This window comes from Ornithorhynchus anatinus, chromosome 2 (assembly GCF_004115215.2).
Source record: "Ornithorhynchus anatinus isolate Pmale09 chromosome 2, mOrnAna1.pri.v4, whole genome shotgun sequence".
Classification (NCBI taxonomy): Eukaryota; Metazoa; Chordata; class Mammalia; order Monotremata; family Ornithorhynchidae; genus Ornithorhynchus; species Ornithorhynchus anatinus.
In genome coordinates, this window is record NC_041729.1 from 62,649,846 (window position 1) to 62,660,272 (window position 10,427).

General features: G+C 62.2%; 2 protein-coding genes across 5 annotated transcripts in view; one reads left to right on the plus strand and one right to left on the minus strand.

Moving 5' to 3' along the window:
• Positions 1-6,042, plus strand: part of CHTF18 (chromosome transmission fidelity factor 18) — a 24,556-nt gene extending 18,514 nt beyond the window's left edge. For 3 of the 4 annotated variants that reach the window (XM_029057506.2, XM_029057507.1, XM_029057508.1), the window contains 8 exons: positions 719-884; positions 2,192-2,416; positions 2,782-2,931; positions 3,095-3,225; positions 3,366-3,510; positions 4,576-4,662; positions 5,528-5,585; positions 5,849-6,042. In XM_029057506.2, coding sequence (XP_028913339.1) covers positions 719-884; positions 2,192-2,416; positions 2,782-2,931; positions 3,095-3,225; positions 3,366-3,510; positions 4,576-4,662; positions 5,528-5,585; positions 5,849-5,988 — 1,102 coding nt within the window. In that variant the 3' untranslated portion in view covers positions 5,989-6,042. The remainder of the gene's footprint in view (positions 1-718; positions 885-2,191; positions 2,417-2,781; positions 2,932-3,094; positions 3,226-3,365; positions 3,511-4,575; positions 4,663-5,527; positions 5,586-5,848) is intronic. The other variant, XM_039911133.1, reaches the window with a different exon arrangement.
• On the minus strand, positions 6,026-9,551 carry GNG13 (G protein subunit gamma 13). The gene is made up of 3 exons (XM_007663135.4): positions 9,187-9,551; positions 6,626-6,744; positions 6,026-6,304 (listed from the first exon to the last, which is right to left on the minus strand). The coding sequence occupies exons 2-3, from the start codon at positions 6,721-6,723 to the stop codon at positions 6,199-6,201; spliced, it is 204 nt and encodes a 67-aa protein (XP_007661325.1). The 5' UTR covers positions 6,724-6,744; positions 9,187-9,551; the 3' UTR covers positions 6,026-6,198.
• Positions 9,552-10,427: the final 876 nt, after the last annotated feature.

Here is a 10,427-nt window from a genome sequence, read left to right on the forward strand (position 1 = left end):
TCCCAGATCCGCCACTTGTCTGCTGCGTGACCTTAGGCAAGTCACTTCGTTTCTCTGTGCCTCAGTCACTTCATCTACAAAATGGGGATTGAGACCGCGGGACGGACTGTGTCCAACCCAGTTTGCTTGTACCCACCCCAGCGTATAGTACAGTGCTTGCCACATAGTAAGCACTTAACAAATGCCATTATTATTATTATTATCATCGTCCACGACTCTCCCTCCAGTAACCCACGTGAACCATCCATCCCCTCTCCATCCCTGACTCTCCCCCAATGACGCAGCCTGGACTGTCCGTTACCCGTAACTCACCACGAGGGCTGACTGCCCACTGTGCAAGGAAGAGGGCTACTCGTACCCCCTGGGTAGAGGTAACCCAGCTGGGAGACTGCATGTGGTTACGACTGGATTCACAGCGATTCCTGCTGGACTCCCAGCTTGGTCTGACCCTTCCACGGACCTGGGGCCGGGCAGGAGTGCTTTCTGTGTCCTCAAGGATCTTGAAGTCTTCTGGTCCAGCCCCCTTCCTCCAGGCGAGCAAGAAATGAGCCCGCCCTGGGATTTCTCTTGCTGCCCTTGACTTTGGAGGAGAGCAGGCACCCGGGGTCAGGAAGCCGCCTCCTTGCTACGCCCCTGACTGTGCTTGGGGGTGGGTGTTCCCGGCCGAGGGCTTCACCCTTTTCCCTCATCTTGCCCCCTCACCTCGCCGAGTCTCCAGGCAGCGGATCGGGGAGGACCCGTCCCTGGCCGCCCAGACGCTCCTGGGGTTCGCCGACGACCCCGGCCAGCCGGGAGCCAAGGTTCCCTCCCACGGCACCTCCCACCGGTTCCACCACATCCTACACCTCACCACCTCCACGGGGGAGCACGAGAAGATCTCTCAGGTGAGAGCGCGACCCCTGACGCCCCTGCCAACCCTCCTCCACACCCCCTATGTCGAGGCCACCCCGGCCAGCCTCAGCCCCTCCTTTCGTGGGGCCCTGGACTCCCAGCTTCAGTGCCGGGTTCACTAGGAATCGGATGGAGTCACCGGGCAATGACTCAAAGTGGTCCCACACCGGCCGTGACCAACTCTCTGTCGGCTTGAGGGGCCATTAAGCACCGGCTAGGTGCAGAACACTGTGCTTGGCTTTTGGCAGAGTAAAACCAAGACATGGCAGGCATTCCCTGCCATCCAGGAACCTACGATTTAGAGGGAGACAAAATCAGGCAAGAGTTATCTACAGGCAGCACAGGTAAGAGGGTGTAACAGGAAGCGCTTCAGGCGTTTCAGTGTTAAGTAGCAGAGCGAGCAAGTGAATATGCCAATGAAAATATGTGTCGCTTTCTGAGTGGGGAAGTGGCTTGGCCTGGTGGAAGGAGCATGGGACTGAGAGTCGGGAGACCTGGGTTCTAGTCCCAGGCCTATCACTGGCGTGTTGTGTGACCTTGTGCGAGTCACCTTGCTGTGCCTCGGTTTCTTCACCTGGAGAATGGTGATTAAAATCTCTCCTCTGCTCTTAGACCATGAGGCCTATGTGGGAGGAGCTGACTGATTTGATAATTTCATATCTGCCCCGAGTTCTTAGCCCAGGGCTTGGCACATAGTGAGTGAGCTCATAATAAGAATCGTCATGATTGCAGTTGCTGAGGCTAGGAAGTAGAACGAGTTTAGTAGGTGGTATTTATTGAGCTCCCACTGAGAGCACTGCCCCGTCCTAAACACTTGGCAAAATACAGCGTGGAGAAGTGACTGGTGGGGGGAGGGGGAAGGTGGTCCCCCAGCGGCAGAATGAGCAGGGCCCCACCCCGTGCTGCTTATACCCTGCAAGAGGTTACCTCAGCCACGGCCAGCAGTGAGCCTGAACAAATTGTAGTTAATTGTGTGTGTTTTGTTGTCCCCGCCAGTAAATTGGCAGCATCCCAAGGGCAGAGGCTGTCTTCTGCTTCTTTCCCAGTAGAGAGTGTGTGTCTGTCCTCCGTTCGGTCTCCTCTATCAGACTGGAGCCCCCCACCTCCCAGTGCAATGTGTGTATGTCCAACCTCCCCTCTTGCCTCTCTCCCTCCATCACCGAGTGCTGTGTGTGCGTCTCCAGTGTCCTCCATCGGAGCGGGCCCCCAACACCCCCGCTGAGGGCAGGGGCCGAGAATCCAGGCGGCACCCACGTGGAAGTTCTCTGAGAACCATCTCCGGGTCTCTCCCCCCCTCCAGGGCCTCTACGAGAACTTCCTGAACATGAAGCTGAAAGACTCCAGCTTGGGGACCGTGTGCCTCGCCCTGGACTGGCTGCAGTTTGAGGACACACTGGACCGCACGGTGCGGCACGGCCAGCACTTCCAGCTGATGAGATACCTCCCCTTCCTGCCCGTGGCCTTCCACCTCCTCTTCGCCGCCACCAGCGTCCCCAGGATCGCCTACCCCAGCAGCCAGTTCGAGGCAGGTGCCCCGCTGCCAGCTCCGGCCTCCAGTCCCGGCTGCCTCCCTGCCATCAGCCCTGACCGCAAGCCCGTCGCCCCCCGCCATCGGCCCCTGTCGCCAGTCCCTGCTGCCTCCCTGCCACCAGCCCCCAACCCTCGGCCCCTGCCGTCAGGAGGAGTGCTGTGCCCATAGTTGGCAATCCTAAGGGACGTTTAGCCTGGGGCCTGTTTAAAACTCCCAGAATCCTAGTTCGTTCCCCAGTGTCGCCACTCCCAAGCCTCCCTCCCTGCCCTCCACGCTGGCTGCCGGGTTGACCGGTGGTGGGTAAGTAGGGAGGTCTGGTTTGGGCCGGGTTGATGCGACCCCCACTTGCCCCCACGCAGGCGCTGAGCAGGAAGAACCAGATGCAGAACCTGATCCTGTCCATGGTGTCAGGCGTGACGGCCGCGGCCCGCAGTCGGGCCGGACCCCAGGTGCTCGTCCTAGAGGCCCTCTGCCTGCTGCTGGACATCATCTCCCCCAAGCTCCGCCCGGTCAGTCTCTCGCTGTGTCCCGCCAGAAGGGAATGGGCCCTGGACTGCCCTGGTCTGCCCCACCTTCCCTGTCTGCTCCCCTGCCAAGTCGGGGTTCGTGGGGAGGTCTGGGGGCCCTGCCTCTTACCCCCAGCAGTCACCCAACCACACCATCCTCCTGCAGATAAACACGCAGCTGTACAGTTCCAAGGAGAAGCAGCAGCTGGCGGGCCTCATCAGCACGATGCTGTCCTTCAACCTCACCTACCTCCAGGAGCGGACAGCCGACGGCCAGTACGTCTACACGCTGGACCCGTGAGTGCCGGCTGCTGCGGCCCCCCGAGGTCCTGGGGTGCCGACGTGCCCCTCCGCCCCCTCCGCGAGCCAGGGCCTCCCCCCCCCCCCCCCAGGCCGTGTCCTCCACTGCTTCCCGTCTCCCTCCCCCTCGGCACCAGGAACGTGGAGGCCGTCTGCAGGTTCCCCGACCTCCCCGCCCGCAAGCAGCTGACCTACCAGGCCAAGCAGCTCATCGCCCGCGAGATCGAGCTGGAGAAGATGAGGAGGACTGAGGCTGCTCTGCAGGCCCGGAACCCGAGCCAGGTGAGAGCCTGGCCCCAAAGGTGGCCGGAGGTGCAGTGTGGGGTTGTTGGGGGCGAGGGCAGCCTCCAGACACCCTCTCTGCCACTACGCCCGAGCTCCAGGGTGGTTACTGGTGGACGGAAAGTCCGACGAGGCGGGAGCGCTCCCGGGAGCCTGGCTCCTTGCTAATGACCCCCGACGGCGGCAGTCCCGCTGACGTCAACCGAGTACCCGGGGGAGCCTGTCCTCCAGCTCCGGGCCAAGTTTGGTGGGAGCGGTGGGGATGGGGTAACCCCCAGAGGGTTCTTGTTTACTCCTCTGGCAACCTCCACTGGCCGGGGCTCCCCATGGGGTTGGGATGGGAGAAGAGCGGGGTGAGGAGGCGTGCAGAGGAGGGTCGGGGGCCGGTGGGCCGCTGTTCCCGAGTTCCCTGCCATGGCGGACTTGTGCCTGACCTGGTCATGCACTTATTCTGAGCTGAGCGCGAGTGGAATAATGAATATGAATAATATAATGAAATACTAAACACTTAATATAGTGCTTTGCACACAGTAAGCGCTCAATAAATACGATTGAATGAAAAATGAGTAATAATCTGGGGCTGTGGTCCCCCAGGCCTTTGGACCACAAGGAGCTTCTGGCCCGAGGGTTGGGGTGGGAGCGGGGAGAGGCTGTTCCCACAGAATAATAAAATCTGCTTTTTCTTCAGGGAGCTTGTGCGGGGCACCCAGATCAACCTGGGACTCGGGTCTAATGAACCTGACTTGGGTTGTCCATCCTACGGAGGGTCGGGGAGCTGGAGGAGGGAGCCATGACTTTCACTCACAGTGGGAGCTGGAGGGTTGTTCTCGGGACAGGTGGGGAAAGGACCTTCTGCTCCCAACCCCGTCCAGAGGGACCAAGCACGGGCTTGGTCCAGGAGCAAGCCCCCGCGCCCCACCCGGTGCCGCTGCCCCCTGGGCCGGAAGCTCCCGACAGGCACATACTGGGTTGGGGCAGGGACCAGGGTGTGGATGGCCCCGCCTGGCACCCGGCCCGCAGATCTCGGGGCCCGCGGCGTGGCCGTGACCGTCTCCTGTCCCTCAGCCGGCGGCGGGCGAGAAGGCAGGGAGCGGCCGTAACCACGAGCAGCGCCTGAAGCACATCATCCAAAGGGCCGTCGTCGACGAGAAGGTGAGGCAGGGGCTGGGGGCCGGTCGGGGGTGGGAGGCTGGGGGAGGTGCCGGGGTCAGCTGCGTTCTCAACCTCCTGGATAAAGCTTTCCCAGGGCAGAGGAAAAGTATCCTATGGCTTCGGGCCACCCAGTGAGGCCACAGGGCATTCAATTGTATTTACTTACTAAGCGCTTACTGTGTGCAGAGCACTGTACTGATGGTCCATGGGTGTTCGTGTGTACGTATGTGTGTGGCATGCATGAGTGTGACCATCTCTGTTGGCATGTGGGTATGCAGGATACATGTGGGTGTGTGCATAGCTATGATGGCATGTGTCTATACGGTACATATGTGGGGGGATGTGTGAGGCAGGGGCGGGCACACTGGCTCTGCGGAGCAGGGTCTCACCCTGTACCGACGCCACGGACACCATTCTTTGCCCCGGCGGGCAAGGTGGGCAACCCCCCGGAGGAGGAGTTTAACATTAGTAAGAGCTTAACAAATGCCATAAAGAAAAAAGGCAGAGGTCACAAAACACCGGGACTCCCCACTCCCCTTCCCCGTCAGGTCTGTGGTCGATTGGAACTCTAACCGCCTGGGCAGGTGAAGAGATGGGACCCTGAGGGCCCGGGTGGTTGCCCTCTTGCAGGCTGGGTCTGTGAAGCGGTGCCAGCGGGCGTTGGTCTGGGTGCCCGGGGTTCGGGGGAAGGACTCAGGCGCCTTCCGTCCCCCTGCGCTGTTGGCGTGGGTCCTGGTGGGGCTGGGCAGAGCGGGGGCGTTAGGGAAAGCCCTCTAGGCCTCGGGGCCCAGGGGGCGGCTGGGGGTGAAGAGACCCCAACCGGACGTCACGTCGGAGTAACGTTCCCCCTCCTCCCTCTCCCTAGCCGGAAACGGACTTCTTTGGACGCAAGATCGTCCGGAAAGCGGCGACCCCCGGGCCAGGTAACCGCGGGAAGGGGCGCTGTGGCGGGCGGAGTGGTCACGGTGCGGTAGGGGGGCATCGGAGGGCCCCTGAGCAGGTGTGAATCTCTGCGGGGGAGAGGAGGGATGGTGGTATGCAAATGTGCCCCGGGTCCCAAATTAGCCTGAAGTGGTGGAGGGTGCGCCCGGTCGGGCTGGCGCTTGGCCACCCTCCCTCCGTGTCTCGCGCGCTGACCGGTGCCCGCGCCCGTGCCCACTCCCTCCCCAACCTCGCCCTGCCTTAGAGAGCCGGGCAGCCGCCGAGCAGGACCTGGGGGCAAAACGGATCGGGAAGGCGGTGGGCCACAGCGACGTCTGGTTCCGCTTCAACGAAGGGGTCTCCAACGCCGTGCGGCGCAGCGTCTACGTGCGGGACTTGATGTAGCCCCCAGAGGGCTGGAAATAAACCCGGAGGCCGGAGCTTGCCGAGCAGAGCAGAGCGGGTTCTGCTGCTGTCGTTTATTTCAGCACGCGGCGGCGGACCCGACCCGGTCCGGCTCGGCTCCCGGAGGGCCAAGGACGAAGCGTCAGCCAAGTCTCTAGGAGAGCCGCCCGGTGCCGGAGCCCGGCGGGGCTGGGGGCGGGAGCAGCCCGGCTACAGGATCGCGCACTTGCCCTTCTCCACCCACGGGTTGTTCTTCATCAGCTCCGGGTTTAGGAACGGGTCACTGGAGAATCCGTCCTCGATCCACTTGAGCAGCCTGGGGCGGGGGGGCGGGCGAAGGATCAGCGGTGCGCCCGTCCTCCGAATTAGCCCCGGGGCGAGGGGGTCCCTGTTCGCGAGCCTGCCCCCCGCCCCTGTCCTGGCCAGGCGGGCCGGCTCACGGCCCCGGGGGCCCTCCGAGAGGGTCGGGCCAGCGCCAGCTAAGTCTGGGGCCCCAGCCACGCGGAACAGCCGGTGGGCAGGGGGTAAAGATGGAGGGGCGTGGAGACAGAAGGCGGGGCAAAAGGTGAAGATACGGATGGGGTGGGTGCAGAGAATAGGGCAAGGGAGGGGGGATTGGACGCCGGGCGGTACTCACTCCGGGATCGTCTTGGAAGACATCTCCCTCTTGAAGGCCAGCTGGTACTTCAGGCTCTCCACTTCCTTCTTCATCTGGGGAGTGTCCCATTCTTCCATGGCGAGGGGCAAGGGTCAGGCCTAGGGGGAGAGAGGCGGCAAGGGGCACGAGAGGGCACAGAGCCCGTCAGAGCCGGCTCACCCCCCACACCCCTTCGGAGCCGAGGCAGCCAGGAGTGCCGCCCGGCCTGGCAGAAAGCGGGCTGTGGGCCAGTGCCGAAGCAAGTGCCAGTTTGGCCAAGCAGACTGCCTAGGGTCCTCTCCTCACTCCGGGGGAATGGGAGGAGCCAGATGAGATCATTCAAATCCTCGGCTCCCCACTCTCCTTTCCCTGCAAACGTAAGCGCCAGCTCCTCCAATCGATCGATGGTATTTACTGAGCTCTTACTATAATAATAGCGGTATTTGTTAAGCACTAAGTGCCAGGCACTGTACTAAGCCCTGGGGTGGATAAAAGCAAAGGGGGTTGGACACAGTCCCTGTCCCACGTGAGGCTCATGTACAGAGCACTGTCCTAAGCCCTGGGGAGAGTATAATGCAACCGAGTCCAGGAAGCCTTCCTGACTGACGGGGGGCCAGCAGAACTGACATTGAACTGTCATTCTCCGACCTTCAACCCCACCCCACCTGCTGGGGGCCAGGAAGTCGGGGTCAGTCCTCCTCCTGAGGAATGGTGAGGGCAGGCGGGGGGAGGTGTTACCCCTGGATAGCAGAAGACGGGTGGGGGGCCATCAGCCTCCATCCCCCAAATGTGGAGAGGGTTTTACTGGAAGGAGATGGAACGAGAGAAAAAAGGCTAGCCTTGCAGCAAGGAAGAGTGAAGTCAGACCCAAGCAAGAACTTCTCTGCTGGGACTCTCTGGGGCTCAGAACCAAGCCCCCTGGCTACAGCTTGGGGAAAATGGGAGGGAGGGTGAGCCGGCCTCCAAGCTCAGGTCCCAGAACCCTTGGGCTGGAAGTGACCCGCGGAGGGCATCCTGTCCATACCTCTGTCTCTGGGCAAGCCACCCACACCCCACTCCGGCCAAAAAAAGCCATCAGGTCCTAGCCTCCAGGGAGGATGTCACCGAGGTCCAGAAGAGATGTCCGAAGTCTAATCTGAATATGTATTGCTGCAGTTCCTGCCACCCAGCCTCAGTGGATGCAGACCCCAGGCCAGCCCTGGCAGTACCTGGTTTAGGTTTCCTAGCTCATGACCCTGGCGGGGGGAGACCGTGGCCCAGGCTGGTTGCTGAGCCTCCTGCCCTGGACTGTCCCAGGAAGCTGCTTTGCCTAGCCCCGGGGGTGAGCATTCAAAATAGCCATCCGATTGCCCGGCCCATTTGGTTGGATTTGAATGTCTGCACCCGAGAAGGTGTTAGTTGGGGGCGAGGGGGACCCTGACAGATCCTGTCCCCGGGCTCGGGTCAGGCGGAGATGGTTGGGGGAGGTGGGGGGAGCTCTCTGTGCCCAATCCCTTTCCCTAGCCAACCAGAGACCCAGGGGAGTCTGTGCTGGGAGGGGGAGGCCAGAGCCGGGGGGTCCCGGCCAGCTGTTGGAGTGCGGGGTCTTTAGCCGGCCAGTCAGCAGCCCATCGCCTTCTCTGGAGCCTCAGGCCGGCGGGCCCAGAACAGTTGAGGGGGCCCAGAGTGGGAGCAGGCCCCCGCCGTCCCGTCCGGCCCCTGTTCAGCCTTAGCATTACTGTGATAAAACCTCCCAGGGAGAGGGAGAGGCAGGGATTCCGGGGGAAGAGGAACCAGGGAGAGGGTAGCATGAGGGAGAGGGGCTGCCCCCTCCTCCCAACAGCTAAGTGCCGGCAGCAGAGGCAGGGCTCGAAGACTGTGCCCCTAAAAGGACCGTGGGTGCCGCCTGCCCCGCACCCGCCGTAGCTCACTGACCTAAGGGGCAAGGGGATTAGACGGGCCTAACTGGGAAGAAGAGGGCAGAATATCGTGGCCGGCAGGGCCTGATTGAAAACCTGCCCCTCTCTGCCACTGCTGCTGCTGCTTCTGTCACCTGGCCCCCTGCCCAGCAGTTCCCACCAGGCCGGGCAACAGGGCTGGCGGGGAGGGGCGTCTGGGAAAGTGAGTCAGTTGGGGGACAGGGAGAGCAGGGGGAAGCCAGGGAGGACACCCTTTCCAGCTAAGGACGCCTAAAAGACACACCCGGACACACTTTTCACCCCCAGGCCCTGCCTCCACTAACCAAGCAGGGAGGAGACCAGAGCATGACCTTTGACCGCCCAGGCCAGGACTGGGGCACACCAGGACTCAACTCCCACCAATTTCCCCTCCTCCCCCGCATTCCTTGCTCCCCTCTGGTGCCCGCCGGGCCCTGGCGAACTTTCCCTCCATGGTGGCGGGGCAGAGTCCATCCGGGCCCCCGAAACCCGGTGTCTCAGAGCCCCGCTGCTGGCCGAGGGTTGGAGGGGGAAGGGGAGGCTTCCAGCCTGGAGGCTTCCCCTGAAGGGGTACCCCTGGGTCAGGAGCCCTGCCCGGCCCCAGGGGGAAATCCCCGGACACCCCCTGCCCGTGGAGTCCCCTACCTTGAGAGCAGAGCTTCGGAAGGGAGGAAGCCGGCGGCGGTGGTGGAGGGGGGCTGTTAACGCTGGCCAACAGGCGCCCCCCGACAGATCGATCGGCCTCGCGTCGCCCGCTCCGATCTCCCACCGCTGACTACGACCGCGAATCCTAAATGTGATCTATTAATGTGAGTGCCGGCGGTAGCTCCGGCACACCGAGACACACACACGTGGCGCGCACGTATGCCCACGGCCTAGGGATAAGCTGAGCCCGACAGGGAGGCCCGGAGGGGGAGGAGCGTGGCCTCGTGTCCCCTGCCTCGGCTTGATCTCCCCGGATGGTCTGTCCACCAGCAGCAGAGGATCCGTGGAAACCAGGGGGATTAGGAGGGCCAGTGATGCTGCCGGCGTCTCATTGGAGGCCGATGCCGGTGACAGTTGATGTCTGGGTACCATAGCTACCTTCCCCCGAGCCCGCTGTCTTAGCTGTGTCCCTAAGGGATGAGGGAAAAGAGCGGAGCTAATCGGAGCCGCGGAGAGGGCTGGAAGCCAGGCCGTCGCGCCTGGACCGCTGACTCCTGGGCGTCTCCCGGGCTTCCAGAGGCTATTTCCCCGCCGGCCGTGGGTTCCTACTTCCCATCTCTGAGAGCGGGATAAAAATAATAACGATAATAATGGTATTTGTTCAGCGCTTACTATGTGCCAAGCACTGTAGGAGGCGCTGGGGTAGATACGAGGTAATCAGGTTGTCCCACGTGGGGCTCACAGTCTTAGTCCCCGTTTTACAGACGAGGTAACCGAGGCACCGAGAAGTGAAGGGACTTGCCCAAAGTCACACAGCTAGGCGGAAGAGCCGGGATTCGCACCCAGAGTCTCCGACTCCCAAGCGCGGGCTCTTTCCACTAAGCCACACTGCTTCGCTAATGAAACTTTGGCTCTTGGGAAGGTGCCTTAGTCCTGGGGGACTCGGTATTTTGTCCCCCTGGGCACGTGCCGGTCGCCTTCGTCTAAGGACCGGGTGAAGCAAAGGCCCAGACGGTGCCGCGTCCTCGTTGAAAACCGGGAATCCGTTGTCGAGGACAGACCAGCGTGGCACACCGCCGCCGTCGAGGAGGGAGCGGCTCTCTTTGGACAAAATCTCTGTCAGGGGAGAGAGAGACGCTGAGGCGGTGGAGAAAACAGCATCATAAGGGACCTTTTTGTGTTCAACGTGGATCCTATATTGGCCTTTTCAGCCGCGCACGAGCTCGTAGGCGAGCCTCACT